General features: G+C 35.9%; 3 protein-coding genes across 3 annotated transcripts in view; 2 read left to right on the forward strand and 1 right to left on the reverse strand.

Annotated features, from left to right (window-relative positions):
• LOC134841646 (fibrillin-2-like) overlaps positions 1 to 2,203 on the forward strand; it is a gene marked incomplete in the record, with an annotated part of 33,395 nt that extends 31,192 nt beyond the window's left edge. Inside the window, 2 exon segments of the mRNA XM_063857679.1 lie at positions 289 to 420; positions 1,678 to 2,203. Of these exon segments, the coding sequence (XP_063713749.1) occupies positions 289 to 420; positions 1,678 to 1,817 (272 nt within the window).
• Positions 1 to 22,437, forward strand: part of LOC134841199 (long-chain-fatty-acid--CoA ligase 4-like) — a 454,776-nt gene that overhangs the window by 178,772 nt on the left and 253,567 nt on the right. The gene's annotated exons all lie outside the window — the stretch shown is intronic.
• Positions 12,381 to 22,145, reverse strand: LOC134841525 (uncharacterized). The gene is made up of 7 exons (XM_063857555.1): positions 21,608 to 22,145; positions 21,007 to 21,336; positions 20,570 to 20,681; positions 19,863 to 20,302; positions 19,400 to 19,521; positions 13,046 to 13,160; positions 12,381 to 12,758 (listed from the first exon to the last, which is right to left on the reverse strand). The coding sequence occupies exons 1-7, from the start codon at positions 21,945 to 21,947 to the stop codon at positions 12,469 to 12,471; spliced, it is 1,749 nt and encodes a 582-aa protein (XP_063713625.1). The 5' UTR covers positions 21,948 to 22,145; the 3' UTR covers positions 12,381 to 12,468.

The raw sequence follows: 22,437 nt of genomic DNA on the forward strand, positions 1-22,437 counted from the left end.
AAAAAATCAAAAAAAAATTCAAAAATTTGAAAAAAAAATGTTGAAATTTTTTCAAAAGTTTTAAAGACTTTTTTTTTCGTTTTTATAGTCCTTTTTCATCAAAAACTCAGGACATATTTTACTATGATGCTCAATTATGCCTAAATTCTATTTTTTTAGATCTTTTTATCAAAACATACAGAAAAAAACTACATCAACTTGAAAAAAAACTTTGTGTTTATTTAAGACTTTGGTCGGAACATTCTGTGCTACTTCGAACCGGCTATCCTTGTTTTCAATCTTTTCTAGATATCAACGAGTGTGATTCTGTTCTGGCTGTGTGTGGTGACTGGTCTACATGCACGGACACCCAGGGGAGTTTCCAGTGCCAGTGTGACGACGGATTCTTCTCCGGCAATGGACAGCATGACGACTGCGCAGGTTCGATTGGGCAACCTAAGAGTTTCAAAACGGAAATACAGTTATAAAATATAATTCCCTTATTGGCATTGTCTAAGTTTGTTTTAAATTGAGTAATTTTTTTGAGAATTTTATTGTTTTATAAAACATTTATGCGTTATCCATGAGACTTGAATCTATTTAATTGTGACTATAAATGTTTTTATCTATATGCAATTAAATCTCGGTTATCATTGATAACTATCGCAGATTTATAAGGATATTTTATCGTTTACCGGATGTAGGGTCTATATCGAGTTGCTAATTTTTGTTTCGAGCATTGAAAATGGGTAGGAAGTTTGACTTCGGTCATTACGAGGCCAAATTGTGCAGTTTGTGAATTGTAAGCAGATTCCGCAACAAGGACTCTCCCTTTGTTCTTCTTTTGTTCTTTCATCTTCTTTCAGTGTTCCGACAAACAAAAATTAACGTGTTCAAAAACTTGTCTCTGGAATGCAGGAGCATACAGACACAACATTGTGCGCCTATCCAGTTTGGCCTCGTAATGGTTTGTTTTAGTTTTTTTCCTTTTTAAAGAAGGTGTCTAAGTTTGGCCTCGTAATGGTTTGTTTTAGTTTTTTTCCTTTTTGTTTTCCACTCAAAATCAGGCACCCTAAATAATCATTGAACTGGGTTGAGTTACATATCACGTTGAAGCCCTTACAGCCGTGATTCGAACCATATTAAAACTAATTTTACTTGAGTACGTTAACTTACTTTGAGAATTTTAGCGCCTTTTTGGAATCAAAATTTTCAAAAATTAAAAAAACTGCAAAACTTGAAAAAGTTTTCGATATTTTTTTAATATATTTTTTTTCGTTTTTCAAGTAGTTTTCTGCAAAAATTGTCTTTCAATTTGCTTATTTTACTATGACTGTCGAATATACCTAATCTCCAGTTTTTTTCAGCCCCTTTTATCACACCACACCAAAAATGACAATAATTTGAAAAAACTTTGTTGTATTTTATTAAGACTATGGTTGAAACATTATGTGCTATTTGCACAGTAACCGTCTATCCTTGCTGATATTTGGGTGTATTTTAAATATAATAGTTTTATTTGTAATTTGCAGTTCAATTTCTACCCAGCAGCAAAAATTTTGCAAGGATTTTGGGCTTTTTGTTGGTGATTACGGACAGTTAATCATATTTTTCGAGCTGTCTCCCTGTAAGAATAATTGCATGCACAACTTTTGCTTGATCAAGTTATGGGAATAACACAAGGCCCGTTTTGTTCAGACATAGACGAGTGCAGCCCATCTCAATGCGGTCAAAACACCAGCTGTACCAACACAGATGGGTCTTTCGTCTGTGACTGTCTCCCTGGTTACCAAGGCGACCTAATCACGGACCCGATTGCAGATTGCGTACCAGCATAGACCATCTATACCAGAATCAATACAGTCAACGAAGAGATAAAACGCGTTGGTTTTTTTGCCAAAAGAATCTTTGTACCCTTACGCCCAAAAGCTGATCCACATCACAGAATATCCGATTAAAATTTTATGTTTTCCAGACTATGACGACTGAAACGCTCTGAAGAAGGTGTCTAAAAGCGCTGATGCGTGATCCATTAACTAAATTTTATAAAAACAGCTATGCACTTCATTACCCCTCCTGAGCTGTGAAATCATTCTTCATCTGTGAAATCATTCCTAGTCTGCTGGAGTGTAAAGTGAAGTTATGGATTTTTGAAGCATTTTTGATTGTCTTGCAGATTTTTGAAGCACGTTACGCAAAATTGTCCTTGACGTACTGATTTTGTGTTCAACTATTTCATATATCTTCAAAAAAACTATTATCGCTCAATTTAGCCTTTTTCTCAGTTTCAGACTATCGTAATATTGTGATAGATAACGTTTCAGGTTATAAAATCTGCTCCACATTGTCATTTTTGGTCAAAGAAACAAATCAGCAAAACTTTGATGTCGAAGTCGCGCTCCTCGAATAGGGTAGTACCGTTTTGAAGCCAAAGCTGGTACAAATTTGAAATTTAGGGACAGCTCTATGATGGAAAAGCTTGAGTGAGCAAAACGAAAAGTGGTTGTACGAATAAAAATTTTGATAAAGAATGTGTAAATATTGACCAATTTTGGGTTCAATCAATTGCCTTATAACGCCGCTTCAAAAAGTGGCTAGAAAAAAGTAATATACCAGAGTGCTCTTAACAAAGCAAAAAATGCTTGCGTCAGAAGTAACAATCTTTTTGTTAGGTTAATCAATATTTGGGTTAATTATTTAGCCTCAAATAGAGGAACAGAAGAATTTCTGCGCCGGTTTATTACACCGTTTACGCTAAGCGCTAAAAAAAATTCGCGCTTTAGTTATTCCACTTTGGAAAAGTTAACAGTTTTCAGCGCTCTAAAACCGCATATAAGTTGTCGTGGTAAAAAATTTGTGTTTTTGAAGCTCGAGGCATCCTTATCTCTCATAAAATATGAAAATTTTATTCAAATTTGATAGATAAAAATTGGATGTTTGTCCAGAAACAAAAACCACCTCAAGCACAAAAAAAATTGCCAATTTCTTCGAAAGTCATAACAAAAATTGACGAGGAACAAAAAGAACACATAGATGAAAATTTTTAAAACAGTATTATACCAACTCATTTAAGCTCAAAGTGATCCCGGGTTGAACAAAAACTTCTTGTCATACAATTTTCTTTTTTGAAAAACTTCTTAGCATACTCGTCCAAACAGTTCCACACGTACAGGAAGATGTATTCAATCTCTACGATAAACATTTTTCCATAAACCAAAAAATTTGATTTTTTTTGTAATTAAAATTTTGGGTTGTGTTTGCAACCAAACGCATGTGACAAAGACCTTTGTTTACTCAAAACTGGAGTCACCAAATGTTGGCTTTCACATTGCATAGAAAACGAACTGAGTTGTCTAAGAGCTGTCTTACATAAAAGATACAACGAAAGTAACAAACTTTTAAATTTTGGTAAAAATTTTCAACGATGATTATTTTTAAAGTTTGAATATTTAAATAATCAAACATTGACTAAGGTATACAAAAACATGCCATACAAAAAAGGAGTTTTTAGTGTTTTTTTAAAGTTATTTAGCGAAAAGGAAAAAAATCCAAAATTAGTGTATCCAGGACTACGTTATGTACACAAAAAGTGCACGTGAAAACTTTGGAGGTCAACCCGGGAACGGAAAGAAGTGGAAAGTCGGAAATCGAATAATAGGGTGTTTTCCTAGCTTAAAAAAATTTAATGTTAAGGCCAGCTATTGATGCAGATATGTAGATATGTCTATCTTACCATAGTCTAGTCTCACGGGTTGTGGAGGTTATTGAATTGACCGTATGGATGGACTCTTATACGCTCTCGATGTTAATCATCGAACACTTTTCGTTGACGAATTTGCGAATTGAAAAATATCTAATGTTAACCTCTTTTGTTAACTTTGTTTCCCTTTGATCAAATTTTGATAAAGTTTGATCATTTTTGATGATTTTGTCTGATGACTGTCAAACAAGATTTATTTTAGTCAGTCATGTTGAAGATGATCATTTTGAAAATGATCCTTTGCGATCGACACTGAATCCCTTAGACGTTGCGTTTAATTTGCTTATACTTAAAACTGTTAATAGTCATTGACTACAGTGAAAGAATTCAGGAAATCATTTAGGTCTCGACTATTTTGTGTTATGTTTCACCAGGATAAATAATTTTTTTTATCATTTTGTGCGCAAGTTGTATTAAATTCATGGTTTTGTTGAAAAAGGTTTTTTTACTTGACACAAACTTTTTTCAAAATTCAGGGTACTTGACGAATCTTCATCTTAAGATTGTGGTTTATTTGTATGTTCAGGTGAACCACAAGGTGATCAGGCATCTAATTTTTTGAGATTTTATGGGCAGCAGTTTTTTTCTTTTTCGAACCTGTCGACCGTGACCGACATTGAACAGAGTATTTAAAAAATTCATTTGAGCTCATTTGGATAAATGACCAAAGTGAGCGTAATGGAGCAAAAAGCTGCTTTTTTCCGACAGTTCTCGTAGAGTTGACGATGTCACTTACACAAAATAATCGCCTCTCAACCAGCAGGAATTATTTTTGTCGTGGTAAGAGTTTTCATACAGTTCAAAAATCCTAGCAAAAAAACAGAGGATTGTAAGGTAGTACCTGAACTTTGCAACTGATTTAGGCGCTGTGGGATGATTTCGAGAAAAAAAATGAAAAAATTATATCAACCCAATTACAACTGATTTCAATCCAAATGTTTCCTAATCTTTCAGTGCAGCGTAATGCTGCTAGTCGTACTATTGGATCACTTGTATCGTTTTGTTTATTTATGTTACCTTAATTGCATCAATTTAACACAATACGCGAAGCCAAATTACTATATATATATATATATATATATATATATATATATATATATATATATTTATATTGTCTTTAATCAGATATTTTACAATTGCAAAAAACGCCAATTTCTTTGAACGGTTGAATTTTTGTAATAAATCAAGCTTTAGTAAACATCAGAGAAATTTTTTTCATCATTTTGGCTTTTTTGTACAAAAAACTGATTTTATATGTTTTTAACTTGAACCGAATTTTCATCATTTTCCCTAGTTTTCAAAATCCACAAAATAAGGACAAGTATTAAGGCAGATTTGGCTATGTAAAACCTGCCTTTTCTTTCATGTTGTGGAGGTAGTTTGTATTGACCGGATGAATTGACATTTATCCACTTTAGATGATGTGGGTCGAATAGTTTCTGATAACGAATTTGTGAGTCGAACAATATCCACTGTCAACCATTTTTCTTGTCATATTTGATCAAATTTGACAAAATTTTTGCTTTTTTTCTTTTTTTTGTGGCTATTCTTGCTATAAACTATGGTTCAAAAACGATCAACCCAGATTGATAATAATCAGTTTTGTTCAAACTGATTATTTTAAAACTGATTCTTTTTTGTTGACTTTCCTGAATCCCAATGATTTTACTTTTATTTTTGACTTTGCTTATCCCATTGACGTTGCTAACATTTCTAAGCTTTTAATAAGCCTTGACTAAAAGTTTTTTTAAATTGTTTAGATTTCCGAAAGTTTTCCTTCATTTTTTCAAGCTACAATTTTTTTTTCAAATTAGTGCAAACTGTTTTTGCATTTGAAGTTTAGTTGAAGGAAGCTTTTTGGACCGGAGGAACTCAGTTTTAGAACAAAGTGTAGTCTTGCTGGTTGTGGAGGTGATCGAAGTTTCTATCGATTGTATGAATTGATTCTTATCCGCTCTCGACGTGGTTCATCGAACAATTTCCGTCGACGATTTTGTGATTTGAAAAAAAATCTAGCGTTGAATCTTGTTGTCATTTTTGATATATTTTGATCAATATTCGATAGAATTTGGCTAGTTTTTGATGACCTTGTTTTTTATTGTCGAGCAAGAATGATTTTAGTTTTTTTTGTTAAAAATGATCATTTTGAAACTGATCCCTTGCGATCGACACTCATAAGTTCCATTGACGTTGCGTTTTGTTTGCTTATATTTAAAGCTGTTAGTAGTCACTGGTTTTAGTGATTGAATTCAAGAATAGTTCTTCTGATATTAGAATCATTTAGATCTTGACGAGTTTGTGTTAAGGGTATTCCAATATTGTTATAGTTTTTTTTTTAAATTTGTGAGCAAATTGTTTCAGATTCATGGTTTATTCGAAAGAATCTTTTTCTTACTTCACGCAGGCGTTTTTTAAAATGTAGGGTTTTCAATAAGTCTTCATGTTAATTTTGTGATATACCTGTATGTTCATATTCAGGTGAACCGCAAGATGATCAGGCACATGAAATTTTTTAAATTTTATCGGCAACACATTTTTCTTTATCGAGCTTGTCGACCGTGATGGATTTTGAGCAGAGTATTACAAAAACTCATCTGAGCTTTGTCTGATAATTAAACCAAATATAAGCGTAATGAAATAAATGGTTGACTTTTTCCGACAGTGGTAGTAGTGTTGATAATGTCACGAACATAAAACAATCGCTCCTCAATCAATAGGTGGCATTTTTGTCTTTGTGTTAGTTTTCATACAATTCATAACTCTCGGCAAAAAAAACTGACAAATGAATGGTCCTGTTTTTTGGCGCTGTTTGGATTGTTTGGATGATTTCGAAAAAAAAATTGAAGCAAAATTTATCTCAACACAATTAAAACTGATCTCAACTCACTTTTTTCATATTTCTTCAGAGCAGAGTAAGGTTGCTAATTATGTGCTAATCAAACTATTGGATCAACTATGTCGTTGCTGCTGAACGGCCTTAACTTATATAACTTGCGAAGTCAACTCACACTTACTTGTCTATGATTTGATGAAAAAAAAATAACAAAAAACAAAAAACCAAAACCGTTATGCCAAAAGAAACGAAACTTTCAAAATTCGAATGTTTGTTATCGAGTCAGTTTTTAGTGAGCATCAGATAATGTTGTTTCATCATTTTGGCCTTATTGGCTGGTAATCTGCTACACCGTTGATAATTAATGTTCTTAATTAAAACTGAATTTTAACCATTCTACGGTTTCTTCTTAGCTTACAGAATCCCAAAAGCAACAACAGCTTTTAAGGCAGATATCGCTATTTCAACCCTTGCACCTTGTGGAGTCCTTAGTTGCAGGTTGTGGAGGTTTTCGAAGTTTGTATTGACCGAAACAAATGACTTTTTAACTACTCTAGATAATATGGGTCGAGCAGTCTGCGGAAACGAAATTGTGAGTCGAACAGCATCCGCTGTCAATCCAGTTTCTTTTCAATTTTTATCAAAATTTGGCAAAGTTTGGTCTTATTTGCTTGTTGCTGGTCCGTCTAGGAACACCCTGATTTGCAATGGTCAAATTGATTATATTCATTTTTCTTCCACCTGATTATATAGAAACTGATTCTTTTTGGTCGACATTCCTGAATCCATTAGACATTAATTTTAACTTTTGACGTTGCTTCTCCCTTGAGGTTTCGTATTTTTAAGCGGTTAATAAATCTTGGCTAATGAACGGATTCAAGAATAATTTTTCTATTCTTCGAATCAATTAGATCTCGAGAAATTTTTCTGAAGTTTTTCAAACTTCTTTTTTTTTCAAAAGGTGTGCAGTTTTATGATAAATTATGAAGATTTATCCAGATTTTTGGATTTATAGTTTACTTGAAAGAAGTTTTTTTTTTACCTAACGAAGGAACTCAGTTTTAATTTGTAAGAATATCAGTTCCAATTTAAATTCAATTTTTCGGTATATTTTGTTTTTAGGTAACACACAATGTGATCAGGTTTTTCCTTTTTTAATGTTTTTATTGGCAGCAGTTTTTCTAAATCAACCTTGTTGACTGTGTTTGACAATTGTTGACTTATATACCATCTTTTGTCGCCCGTCTTAGGAACAGAGTATTAGACTCACTCATTTAAACTCATCTTGAGAACTGTATCAAATGTAAGCTCAAGGGAGCAAGCTGTTGCTATTTTCCCACGGTGCGCCTTGATGACGTCACAAAGATTAAACAGTCACTTCTTAATCTTCAGGAAGTTTTTTGTCGTAGTTTAGTTTTTCTTACAATTCAAAGTGCTTCGCATGCAAAATCACAAGATTCAAAGACAGTAATAATTTGAATGTTTTTCAGGCAATAAGTGGAGAAATTTGAAGAAGAAAACTTTAAGGAAAAAGTCATGTTAACCCGAGAAAAATTGACCTAAGCTTTTCTTTTTCTGGTTGATTTATAGTAATGTTAATAATCTGAAAGTTGTCCAACGTTTTTGATATATGAAGTTATTACATTTATTATAATATTACATGAAAAAAAAATCGTTTTCTTAAAAGTTTGAGGTTTCGTTATTGGAATTTTCGATACTGACTTTAGTAAAGATTTAGATACCTAATTTTTGTGAGCATCAAAAAAGTTTAATCATTTTATGTTTTTTTTTGTGCAGCAACCTGCTACTTATCTGATATATTACTTTGGAGCTAAACCTGAAGATTTAGCATCAAAGGGGTTTTTCCTAGCCTACACAAAACAAACGATAAGTCCAACTTTTGAGGCAGATTTGACTATCTCAATCCGAGTCCTCTATTACGGATAAGGTAAGTGGTCGAAGTTTTTATGCACTGTAAAAATCGATCTGTATCGAAACTCGAAGTTGTGGTTCAAAAAAATTCCGGTGATGAATTTGTGAGTCAAACAATATCCATTATCAACCCATGTGGTCACTTTTGCCCAACTTTGATCATTTTCTGGTAGAATTTGGTCATTTTTACCTGTTCCTGGGCAGTTTTAGACAACCATGTTTCAAAATTAAGAACCCAGGTTGACTCTAGTCGGTTTTGTCGAAACTCATCAGTTTGAGCTGATCATTTTTGATTAACATTCATGAATCCCGTCGAGGATGCTGTTCATTTGTTTTAATTTTAGCCTTTTAATAGTCATTGGCTACAGTGAAGAGGTTCGAGTTATCTTTTCAATGTTTTTACACAATTTAGATCTCGTACGGTACTTTCTAATTTTTTCCAGGATTTTTATTACTATTTTAGCGAATAGTTCACTAATGTCACCAACAAAAAACATTCGCCTCTCAATCAGTAAGAGGTACTGTTGTCGTGGTTCTGGTCTTCCTACATTTCCAAGTGGCTCGCAGTAATCACAGTTTTCAAAGGTAAATTTTTTGAAATTGTTTTAGGCGGTAATTGGTCAATTTCGAAATAAAATTTTTGTTAGGGAAAAATTTATCTGAACCCGAAATAAAAACGATCTCAACGTATTTTTTCCTTTTGATGTACAGCAGATTAATGTTGCTAGTCGCACAGTTCGATTTTTTATCAATGCGGTAAGTTTCGTTTTGACTTAATAGCCTCAAATTTGCAGAATTCGCGCAGCTAAACTCGCATATATATCTCTTAGAGCAAATAATTTCAATTACAAAAAAAAACGAAAAAAGACCAAAAATCTATTTGATAAAAATTGTAAATTTTTAAATAATTTAACTTTCAATAATGAACCAAGTTTCAATGAGCATCAGGTGAAATTTTTTTATTCTGTGTTACCTGTACAGCATTCTGCTTCCCCTTCAATACGAGGCCAAACTGTGTATTTTGTGAATTGCAAGCCGGTTCCGCAACAAAAATACTCCCTTTGTTCTTATTTTGTCCTTTATTTCTCTTTGATCGTTCTGACAAAATTTTATCACGTTTAAAGACTTGTCTCAGGAATCCAAGAATAAACAAACACAAAATTGTGCACCTGGTCCAATGCACAGTTTGGCCTCGTAATGGCATTTTAAAATGATGCGTCGGTTCAAAATTTTTACTTAAGCATATTTGAACGCGTTTGCAGAGCAATTAAGCAGTCAGAATGCACGAAAACTGCAACTTTAAGCAAATAAGTAACTTTTCATTAACAGACACCAAAACCTTTGAATTTTGAAAAACTGGACGGGCATATTCTTGCTAGTTGTGGAGGTGATCGATGTTTGTACCCACTGTATGAAATGGTTCTTATCCACTCTCGACGTTGTGGGCTCGAGCAATTTCTGACGACGAAATTCCAAGTCGAACAACATCCACTACCAACCCTTGTTGTCAATTTTGGTAATTTTTGATTAACTTTTGGTAGATTTTGGACATACTTGTTTAATTCTGATCAATTTTAGACAACTCTGGTTGAAAATTGTCAACTCAGATCTTGTTTAAACTGATCATTTTTAAGCTGATCATTTTCGGTTGACATTCATGAGTCCCATCGGTATTGCATCTAATTTGGTTACCTTTTAAAATTTTAAAAACCATTGAAAACAGTGAAAGAGTTCAAGTGTATTATTTTTTCAATCAAAAAGTGAGCACATTGTTTTAAATTCGCTATTTAGTTGAATGCGGCTTTTTTCGCCTAACGATGGAATTTACTTTTGTTTTGTTATGATCTCGATATCAATTTCATTTCATTTTTGCAGTATATTTGTGTACTCAGGTGAACCAAATGAAGATCAGGCATCTCATGTTTTGATATTTTTATTGCAGTGTTTTTTTCTGTATCGACTCTTGTTTTCTATATCGACACCTGTTGACTCTTGTACTCACATTACCTTCTGTTTTGGATCCTGTCGATTCAACTGTCGACTGATATATGTTTTGTAGAAATATTGACATATGGTCAACCCGATACATTATAGTTCGACCACCATCACTAGGGCTGCTAGCTATAAGTAGTATTTGGTCTGCAATCAGAAAACGTAGTTAATGGATGGACTATTAAGCTGACAATTATGCCAACACTCGCAATTTGTTACGAAGCCAAGATTTTCATACAACTGAGGAGGAGCGGATCTGGAATTTTCTAAGGGGGAGGCGAACCAAATTGATTTTCTGTTCTGAGACCTCCTAAATCATTAGAGGAACCCTATTTCGACCAAGTTTTTACCTCTACAGGCAATTGTTGAAAAATCAATCAAAAGACGTTTTTAGGCAGGGGCGGATCTAAGATTTTCTCGAGGGGGGGGCGGATTTTCAGGATTTTCAAAAAAATTTCCAAAATTTTGACGACCTTTTTTTTTTTTTTTAGGTCGACCAAATTGACTTTCGAGCTCTCCCAAAGCACTGTTTTGCCCCTATTTTGGCCAAATTTTCTGCGCCGCAGGCAAATTTAAAAAAAAAAAAAACAGTCAAAAAGCCGTTTTTGGGCACTTTTTGAAAAATTTTGACAAAAAAATTGCGTTTTTTTTGGCGCGCGTTCCCCCTCAAAGTTAGTATATATTGGCGCCAAAGGCGCCTTTAGAAAAATTTTGGGGTCGGTCGGCCAAAAATGGATTTCTGAAAAAGTATCAAAGGGGGACCCTTTGGGTCGGCAGGGGGTCGAATCCCTGAAGGGAAAGGCGTCCGCAACCCCCCCCCCCTAAATCCGCCCCTGTTTTTAGGCATTTTTTGAAAAATTGACCAAAAATTGTGTTTTTTTTTTCGGCGCGCGCACCCCTTAAAATTAGTATAAGCTGACTTCAAAAGGCCCTTTAGAAACCTTGTAGGGTCAATGAGCCAAAAATGGATATCTCAAAATTGTACGAAGGGGGACCCTTTGGGTCGGCAGGGGGTCGAATCCCTTAAAAAACCGTCTCCCTCACCCGCCCCTAAATCTGCTACTGCAACTGAATTTGGGGTTGGATCTAAGAATTTCTCGAAGGGGAGGCTGGATTTTCAAACATGCTTTTGAAAATCAAGTCGATCTTTTTATTTTCCTCAAATCCAAGCGCTCCCAGAACAATATAAAGATCCTTCTTTGATAACACTTTTTGCGCAGCAGGCAAATTTTTGCAAAACTTCAAAATTGCCGTTTTCTGGCACTTTTTGGAAAAATTTGCCGAAAAATTGTCTGTTTTGGCGCACGCCTTCCGTCAAAATTAGTATATTTTGGCGCCAAAGACACTTTTTGCAAAAATTTAGGGTTCGTCGGCCGATAATGGATTTCGTATAATAATACCAAATGGGACCCATTGGTTGGTGAGGGTGTCGAATCCCTGAGAAGAAGCGTCCACTTCCCCGCGCCTCCCCCCCCCCCTCCCCACCCCCCAAAATCAGGCCTTGGCTGAACTATCAAGTTTTCCATCAGTTCTAATCTTTTCTTTCATAAAATGTGCAGCGCTTTTTCAGTTTTAATAGAAGAAAAATTTCAGCTGTCACAACACGCCAGGGGTGTATTGTGACCGTTACTCAACAGGCTAAACGCTTTTGACGTTCTACTTAGAGTATTTGTGTGAAGATACTTGGAAACTAATTTATTTTCTTTAGTTATTAGGCTATTTAAAGTTGTTGTCTGAATGTTTGCTAGTTTTTGTCAATATTTGTTATTGAATATAAAACTTCAGATCATGGCAGTGTCAGTGGAAAGCAATAGGTTCAATTAAATTTTAAAGTATTAATTTTATAGTATTAAAATTATAACTTTGACGGCGGGTTGAAAAAATAGAAAACTATTAATTTCACTTACAAAATCATGATTAGAATTATTTCGTGAAAATATAATTCACTCTTTGTATTTGTGTTAGTAAAATTTTACTTTTTGCCCTCCTTTCGTTTCCTGGAACTTTTTCGTTTCTCAATGAACTGCGACCATTTATAGGAGGCCTTGGCAGCTGCTGACAGCTGCTTGAAACTGTCGAACCCCTTGGGAATCTTCATTGGAGCAGAATCCTTTCCTGGATGTCTCTTGGCATTCTCATACGTTCCATCAGGTTGCTCTGGGTTCGAGTCTGATAAGTCCAGCTCCTCTGGAGCCGATTGCAGGGTGTCGCGATTTCGCAGCTCTACTTGGCAGAATTCTTCGTCGCCATCATGGTCGAAGCCTGCAAGAATCAAAAATTGATTGCTGAAATTGATTCATTAAAAACTGAGACATAGGACTATGCCACAAATTGCGTGTATAAAATATTTACCAAGTTTGCCTTGAACAAAAAAGGTTCAGAAACAACCCGTATCTTTTATTTACCCTGATATGGACTTGAAAACTGTCCATTTGAAATGCTTACCCTGCTGTTTCTGGAAACACGACCTAAAGAATCTAAAAACGTGTTTCTTTAAAATATAATCGAATATGTTTTGACAGATATGAGATTGATTTAAAAAAACTGACCGTAATGTTTGCGCAGTTCCCTCCGTTTCTTGACCATGCCCCACCACTTGGAAGCGGCCCATGCACTCAACTCCATCTCGCGTAGCTCCAGGGCAGTCTTGGGGAGACCAGACATCTGGACACAAAACAACACGTCCTCACAAGTTGTTGTACAACACTATTGTACCAATTTAACCAAAAACAGTCTACTACAACTGTCCAATTGTAGCAACGCTAGAATTGATTGGAATACATTAAAAATATCTAATTAGGATCTTTTCATTTTCACACTAATCGGTTTGTCGGCCAACAACTTGGCCAAAAATTCAACTGAAGAATCAAAGTTTAGTTCACATAAGATCAGGGTGGATCTAGGAGGTTTCTTACGAGGGGGTGAGGGCGGATTCTCAAAACAATTTCCAAGATTTTGTCGACTTTTTTGTTCGTTTTTTTTGGCGCGCGCTTCTACCTCAAAGATAGTAAATGTTGGCGTCGAAGGCGCCTTTAGAAAAGTTTTAGGGTCCGTTAGCCAAAAATGGGTATATCAATTTAGAACAAAGTACAAATTAGTAACCCTAACCCTCCTCCCCCCACTAAATCAGCTGGTGTATAACAGTATTTGTATTAAATGCGATTATCGAATTCTGTTAGAGGTCACACAGTAAACTAATTTGTCGATTCCGAAGTTCAATTTAGACCAATTCTATTTTCCGGTATGAGAGCCGAAATTAGATGTCACACCAAACTTTTATCAGATTCCGGATTCGGAAGTTTTGCAATGATTTGATGTCAATCAGTACAGTGTCAGCAGTTAGTGCCAAAACAAAATGTCACCCTTACTGGGATTCCAATTCAAAAAGTCCATTAGCGCCCATTTTAGATGTCGAATATCGGGTTTCTGAATCGGGAAATCGGAAATAAGAATATCAACCAAATATTCGGGAATTTTGACACGACCTTCTTTTAGAAGAGCACCGAAGTACAAGAAAGCCGCAAATAATAGAACTCGTTCAAGACCAAAAAAACGTTCAGAACAATTACTCTGATAAATTAGCTTTTGTTCTGATTTTTGAAGAAAGTGACGGAATGCTTGTGCTCGAGGTTTTATTCTGGAATAATTTCGATTAAATAAATAGTTTTTAGAGCATTTTTTTTTACTTACTGGAAAATAGTTATGTCTTGAGCTCCAAATAAAACAAAAGTTTCACAACCGATCACTTTTTGCAATTTTATGATGGTTAAAAATTGGTAGTTTGGCTACCAATTTTTAACCATCATAAATGTGCAAAAAGTGATCGGTTGTGAAACTTATCGGTTGCGAGAAGCGGTAACTTATTCCCTCTCAGAAAAAAGTCATCTTAAATTTAGACAAAGGAGAAGGAATTTATAAAAAACAAAAAAATGTTTTTTTTTTTTGGTTAAAGTTTCAAGCTTTTTCCATTTCAAGAATCTTTTATGATCGACTTCACTGTAATAAAATAACCCAATTAGAGAAAACTGAGTCAATAAGTAATGTTTTTGTACCGCTTCGTAGATTCTTTTTCCGGGGAGTCGTCTCCTCTAAGCACGCTTTCACTCTACTTAACGGCCGCAGAGTTTCTCCACTTTATACCGTGTAATAGTGGGGGACACCAAGACACGATATGATCCACAATCCCGAAAGGGTTATGTTGGTGGTTAGACTAACTCGGCCGATCAAAGGATTACGCAACTTCCCCCTTAATTTCTGATCTTTTCTGCTCTCCTTTTACGCTTCTAGCTAGTTCAGCAAATCGTGGGCACAATGAGTAAATTCTCAATCGCAAAGGAAATAAAAAAAATTTACAGTGCCCTTAATGAGCTAACTACTAATTAGCAACTTCTATATTGAAGCCCGCTTCCCCCGTTCTTTTCAATCGCTCATCAGTTTTCGATTGACTCGATTCAAAACTCGCCTACTCTAGCAGAGCAGCGACACAACTAATTCAACTCAGTACTAAACTCGGGTTCCAGTGCAACTCGCTCGCACAACTATTTCAACCCGGTACTTAACTCGGGTTCCAGCGCAACTCGCTCACTAGCAATAATTATTCTCTTCTCTGATTGAGAACCAACTACTCTTAATGGTAGCTAACACTGTTCTGACTTTTACAGGCTCTCCGGTACCCTCCAATTCCTTATCTTTATTTACACTTAGTTTTACTTATGTCACGCCATTTCCTATCAGTTCTGACATCCGCCTAAATCTCCCGTCCGCACATGCTTAGGACTATATCCGTACCCCTGTCAACTCTGCCACGTGCCAACTTCGGTTTCTTTTATCAATCTTTTCAGGCTTATTAGATACCCGGTATGCGGTAGCTGTCACAATTTGACCAAGCAAACAAATGTCATAAAATTCTAATCAACCAATTCCTGAACTCTGTCAATTTCAGCTTTCGAGTTCAGCTCAACCTCCAAACCATGCTATATTTACCCAGTGATCCTCCCAAGGTCTTTATTTTAACTATTCCGTTAACGTTCCGACCTCCCAAGGGTAGGGGGAGACCCTCTTATGGGTAGCTAATTCATTCCAAGCATCTAAAATTTCTATCTGTACTCTATTCCAATCCCGACCTTCTAGCTATCAGGGGAATATAGTTCGTCTATTAGGGGTCAAATTAAACCAAAAAGTCACCTCCGGAGAGCCAAGTAAATTTCCCGTCTGTTCATAGTATCTAGGAGACCTAATTCTCATGCTACGGTCCTATTACTATCAATTTCCTCCGGGACTACTTTTCTTTAGTCTAGTTGAATTGCTAGTAATAGATCACTCGCCAAGCTAAACTGAACCCAATGTTTACCATGTCCACTTTGAATTAAATCTTCTACTCCAAGATTGCAATATAAAAGCTATATCTCTATCAGCTTCTGCTCTAATTCCCAATATATGAGTTTCTCCCCCACTTTTAGCAAGGTGACCCATTCTCATTTCCAGCGGTTGGGCTGGGAAATACGCCACTTTCCGGTATTAATCTCGGGGTTCTCCATGCAATTTTGGGGTCAAAAAGCCCAAAAGTCAACTTAAGGTCACCCAGGGGTCAACCGGGGTCAAACTTCAATATTTGGGTTCAGAATCCCATGGGGGACTGAACTACCAAGTTTCATTCATATCCCGTTAATACTTCCAAAGTCATCCCATTTCAAGGGTCCATTATCACTTTTCCCGTTAAAAGGCTATTAACACCGAAAGGAGTTGCCGGAGGGGTTTCAATCACTGCGGGTCTTTTTTTCGGGAATGAGTTGTAGTATCTGATCCCGCCATAAAATCGGTATGCCCTCGCTCAATATTTTGCGTAAATTGCCTATTTCCGGTTTAAGAGGTGTCAACCATCTAAAATTTCTATCTGTACTCTATTCCAATCCCGACCTTCTAGCTATCAGGGGAATATAGTTTGTCTATTAGGGGTCAAATTAAACCAAAAAGTCACCTCCGGAGAGCCAAGTAAATTTCCCGTCTGTTCATAGTATCTAGGAGACCTAATTCTCATGCTACGGTCCTATTATTATCAATTTCCTCTGGGACTACTTTTCTTTAGTCTAGTTGAATTGCTATTAATAGATCACTCGCCAAGCTAAACTGAAACAATGTTTATCAAGTCCACTTTGAATTAAATCCTCTACTCCAAGATTGCAATATAAAAGCTGTATCTCTATCAGCTTCTGCTCTAGTTCCCAATATATAAGTTTCTCCCCCAATTTTAGCAAGGTGACCCATTCTCATTTCCAGCGGTTGGGCTGGGAAATACGCCACTTTCCGGTATTAATCTCGGGGTTTTCCATGCAATTTTGGGGTCAAAAAGCCCAAAGGTCAACTTAAGGTCACCCAGGGGTCAACCGTGGTCAAATTTCCATATTTGGGTTCAGAATATCATGGGGGACTGAACTACCAAGTTTCATTCATATCCGGTTAATACTTCCAAAGTCATCCCATTTCAAGGGTCCATTATCATTTTTCCCGTTAAAAGGCTATTAACACCGAAAGGAGTTGCCGGAAGGGTTTCAATCACTGAGGGTCTTTTTTTTCGGGAATGAGTTGTAGTATCTGATCCCGCCATAAAATCGGTATGCCCTCGCTCAATATTTTGCGTAAATTGCCTATTTCCGGTTTAAGAGGTGGTTTTCCAAAGTGCTAATAACTTCCGGTCCAACCGCCAGATTTGGTTCAAATTATAATACAAGATGTATCTTGTCACTACCTATCATCTCTCCAAGTTTCAGCTCCCTGTGCTCATCGGTGGCCGAGAAATGACTTCCGCAAGTTAGGGGTGGGTTTGTTTACTTTGGGCATAAAACCGGAAGTGGGGGTCTGAGGGGTCTGGGTTTCCAAACTTAAGCTCCCCTTAACTAGGCCTACAACCAACTAGAATTTGAGCCCAACAGCGCCGCTAGTTTCCGAGTTCTGATAGGGCCATTTACACTTCCGGGGACCGTTATCACTTGCCCCCCGAGGGTCTGACGGGTCCCGATTTTTGTATGCCCGGGTCAAATCATCTCTAGTATCGCTCCTCTGATTTTCATAACATTAGCTTTCTTAGTTCCAATTTGAGGGGGGAGGGGTTCGCCAATTTTGTCAAATTTTATTTTCTGGCATAGGAGGGACGATATCTTCGAAGATTGAACTATTTCGAACTTTACCCTTTGTTTGCTCTACTGCTTAACTTAATGAGGAATCAATCTTACGCTCAGGTTACTATAGCATGTAATACAGTACAATCACCAATTCTACACGCTTGGTAATCTATAAATCGAAACTAAAATAAAAATCATTCACAATTTTATGGTGAATTTGACTTTTGTAATTAAAGAGCGTACTTTGTCTTCTTTTAATCAAATGAACAGGAGAAGGAAAATCGAAACATGAAAAATCAAGTTTCAGCACGATCAACTCGTAGTGTTTTTTCCTGAAAACAAATTATCACTGCGTTCTTATACTAATGTCTTAATTATGTTTATTGACACATACTAACTTCAAACTGAAATGAGGCAGAGTGTTTGGTCTTTTTGATAAGTTTGTACATGCAAACAATTTAGTTTGTACTCGCCATCATTGAGCTTCGGGGAAAACTTTTCAATTTTCAATTATTTAAAATAGTTTTTCCGAAGCAACTTTAGACACTTTATCCGACGATCCAAACATTTCACTCTGATGCGCGCACTCATGATTTATCTGTTTTCTAATTTAAAAATTATTTTGCTGCTTTTATTAGGGAAAATTATCATTTTCCAAAATCAAAGTTTTGAATAAATTTTTCCGTTGATACGAATCCGGCGTATTAAAAAACATTGAAGTTCACTGTTGCTTTGCGATGAAATCAACCTCATGCTAATAAGCTCCAACATGTTTGCGAAAAAATAGTGTATGAGAAAATGGTTGTATAGCTTTTATAAAGTTTGTAATTAAACATATCATGTTTTTTTTTGTAATTTATTACTTGATTCAAACCACTTAGATTTCCGAATTCAAAACATTTGGTGGCAAACAGTTACCCCGCTAAATGTACTTTTTGCCGTGCAAATTGCGTGCAAATTGTGTGAACTTGGTTTGCAGACTTAAATTAGTTTTTGGTTGAGTAAATACCGGTTATTCAACCACAAATCAGATTATTAATGCCACAGTTGTATAATTTATGCATTCAAACATATACTTTTTCGATTTAATGTTTTATAAGTAACTTACAATATTAATTTTGATCTAGTTCTGTAGTCATATACACTTTTAACTCTTTTTTTTGTGAATATATACTCTCTTATACTCTTTTTTCATATACTCTTTCTGTGATCATTCTGTAATTTCATTCTTTCATTCTAAACAAAAAGCTCTGTTGGTCCAGTTTTCATCTTCTAAATTCACAAATAGTTATCGTTTCGGTTTTGACATTTTGTACTTTGGCACTCATGAACCAGCCCCAATTCTTAAACCCCCCCCCCCCCCCCCAGCGATACATCTGGATGAGCCGATACTACGCAAAAAAAATTACATTTGACAAAAAAGAAAGAAACCTGACCTTTCAAACTTTCAAACAGGAGTAACGAAACGATTTGTCGAACTTGGTAAGCTTATTAAAAGATCTCCAATTATGTTTAAGGAAACGAAGGCAACATGTCAATGACATAAACAGTTCTAAGAAAATGTGGAGTAACAGTTTTTACTGAGTTTTTACTGAGCAAAGGGCGGATACCTTACGTTTTAAAAGGTCATTCTTATGGTTTCCGAGAAAATTTTGACCGCTAATGAACTCCTTGTTTGATGGGAATTGAGCTTGAAAAGGACTTTGATTTTGAGCACGATTTTCTTAAATTTAGTTTGAAGTTGCGACCACTGACAACAGACCACTGCGACAACTGATAACTTACGAAGTCCTCCATTCGATTATTGTCATCTGGCGTCTGATCCCAGTTTAACTTGAGTTCATCATTGGGTACAGCACTCTGCAGGCCCCCTTGAGTTCCCTCTTCCATCAACAGCTCCTCCTCTTCTAAACACTTCAAGTATCAGCAAACAATCAAAAATCCCAAATAATTTAAGCCAGCTTAGAAAAAAAACCTTGATGACCCATTTTTACTGAGTTTTTAAGTTTCAATCATCCAAGTTTTCATTAACAAAAGTTTTCAGCTATTGAAAATTCAAAATCATCCATGTTTCTGAGGTGGATTTCTTGTCAATTATTTTGCTCATCAATACCTTCCCAATATCTTGTTTTTTTTTAATTTCACAATTTTTTTTTTGCTTTTTCCCAGCCATTCTTTAGCTTCTAAGTTCATGGCTCGCATAAGATCAAAATTGAAAGTTACGAAAAAGTTCACTTGAGTTTCAAACCTTCGATACTTTTATCAAATCGCATATCTTCAACTGACTGGGTCCCAATCGATCTACTCCTGGGTCTCCCTCCTCCGCTTTTGTCCTTGTCCTCTAACTTCTCACTCAGCTTCTCAAGTATTTTGTTCAGCCTCTCATCTTTGGTGATATCCATATTTGGAAACCCAAACGGACCCCAGGGCACTCCTCCCGAGAACGGCTGGTACGGCATGTAGTACCTGTTATTGGGGCTATTCCAAGGCCAAGCGGCTACGTTAGCAGCATACAATTTAGCAGTAGTATCGGGGTCCAACGTTTTCCCCTTTTTACTTGGGTCCAGAATGTCCACGTATGGCTGGAGCCCGAGTGGTAGAAAGGGGTATTTTTGGTGATCTAGATTGGAGAGGTTTTGATTATTGTAAGGCGTGAATATATTCTGCATATCACCACATCCTTGGCACCTGAAAAACAAACTAAATACTTCTTGCGAACTTGCAATGCCGTCTACCTTAAGATAATATTTTAAAAAGTCTCTTTATGTGCCTTTTAATGAGCATTGAAAAGAGTGTGGTTGAACTTTTTGCGAAGCAGCGGGTGACTAAGTTGTATATTTTCATTTGTATTCAATATATCATGTCTGTTTTTGTTTTTAATACCTGGAATTAAACAATCCTGAAAAAAGTCATCTTTTATGTCCTCATGTGGGAAAATGAGAAACCATGAACAACCTGAACATCCTAGGAAGACTGTGATCAGACGAGGTGCATGTTTTGCTGAGGTCCCCAGCCTTCAGACTCAAAAACGGGTCTCTTGGTTTATTTCTTCTGAAGCTGCCATTTCCTGCAAATGAAAACTCTTGATTCTAGGAGAAAGTATTTTGTTTAACAACCAAAGCTTCGAAAAGACTCAATTCCTCGCTGAATCGGTTCATAATTTCTACTGTTTTCTTTCAAGTTGAAAATATTATAAAACTCAAAAATAGATATACGCACTCAAAAATATAGAACATTTGGTATGCAAAAAAGAAAAAACTGGAACAAATAAGTTTACATTTTGTATGGCTCGAAAATTGTTTAAATAGCTCGAAAAATGTATAGCCCGAAAACTCATCCAAAAACTGTATGAACAAATTTTCAAAGGTTATGGTAGCTGAAATTTTGTTTACCGCTTAAGCCTAACTCCTCCAACTCGCGAAAGAGATCTGCTATCTCCTCATCGTCGTCGTCATAAGCTTGGAACTTTCTAGATCGAGATCTTCCTCGTAGCGGTTCGTATCCATTAACTGTCCCACTTGAATATCTCGATGGACTTCCGTGCTGAACACGACTTGCTGGTCTATGACTGTGATATTTTTTATGCCTTGACGTAGGGGAGTGCAGTTTATTATCGCAGGTGATCCGAACTGGACAGGCTGGACATCCGGTAGTTGAAGAGTAGTCTGAATATTCTTTTGTCCCTTGCAACCCTCTGAAACCATCTTTCTTCCCGTACTTTTCTATAATATAATCGAAACAATTACTTGAAAATGTTCATTTTTACAAACATTGTCAAAGGTATTATGTTTTTATACAAAATTTGTAGTTCAAACTGTTGTTTATGCTTTTGATAATTAAAAATACATAAAAGAAATCAATGGAATTCAAAGTATTTCAAAAAGGTTTGGTGCTGAAATTTTTCTGGCGCTGAAATAACGAGATTTATAAATTAAACCTTAAAAAAGTAAAAATATTCCTAACAAAGAAAAATTTACATCAGCTATTGCTTACCTAAAGTTTCCTCGATACTCCTAACTCGCTCTTTCAGCTGTTGCTGTGCCGTCGAATTAATGGTCGTCCCTTTGTTTGTCGGCCTAATGGGCGTAGTCGACGTCAGCAGATTTGTCTTGAAGTGCGTGATATCCTTCATTGTTTTGGGCGAAATCACTTCACCTCTGCCGCAATCAAGTAGATGACCTTTGTTGACCTTTGAGTACAGGTCACGTGGCTGAAGCGAAACTCGACACCCGCAGTCCCGAATACGGCAACTTCGGCGCTGGCGAAGTCCATGTTTTTGACAAAGCCAATATTTATCCGATGCTGATGGACAATATTTACAGTTGGTGTACATAATTATAAATTACGTTTAGCAAACTCAATTTAACTTTTCGTAAAAACTACATTTACGTAACTTTAGAAGCTTATGTACTTTAACAACAATAAGACTGTTCGTAAATCATTAACCCTTTTGGATGATATCTGTCAAAAACGTGGTGGCTTGAATTTTTTTTACACGAAAGTGTACTTTTCTATACTGGTGATATGTAAAATTTGGTGCATATTACATAACAAAGCACGATTTGAAGCTATTTTGTTAGCTGTTTTAAGTGCCAAAACAGCAAACGTTTTACAGATTACTAGCATATATAGTAGTTTTCGTTTTCATCTTTTGAGAGGCCAAATCAATAGATTCAAATAATGGTAAGCGAGGAGTAAGTCAGGTTTCTTCCGACGAACAGCTCCTACGGAATTGAGAGCTTCAATGATGAATAACAGTTTTTTCTGGTTTGCTAGATTTGCGCAATAATTTCAGCTTATTGGATTTCAAATGTACAAAATAA

The sequence above is a fragment of the Symsagittifera roscoffensis genome, chromosome 3 (assembly GCF_963678635.1).
Source record: "Symsagittifera roscoffensis chromosome 3, txSymRosc1.1, whole genome shotgun sequence".
Taxonomy (NCBI): Eukaryota; Metazoa; Xenacoelomorpha; order Acoela; family Convolutidae; genus Symsagittifera; species Symsagittifera roscoffensis.

Bases quoted from the DNA above. Each gene is read 5' to 3' on its own strand.
- LOC134841525 (XM_063857555.1), bottom strand. From the start codon at position 21,947: ATGTACACCAACTGTAAATATTGTCCATCAGCATCGGATAAATATTGG. The intron at 13,161-19,399 runs GTAAGTTATCAG...TTTTGTGTCCAG, and splicing joins ATAATCGAATGGAGGACTTC to ATGTCTGGTCTCCCCAAGAC. The intron at 12,759-13,045 runs GTCAGTTTTTTT...TGATTCTTGCAG, and splicing joins GGAACTGCGCAAACATTACG to GCTTCGACCATGATGGCGAC.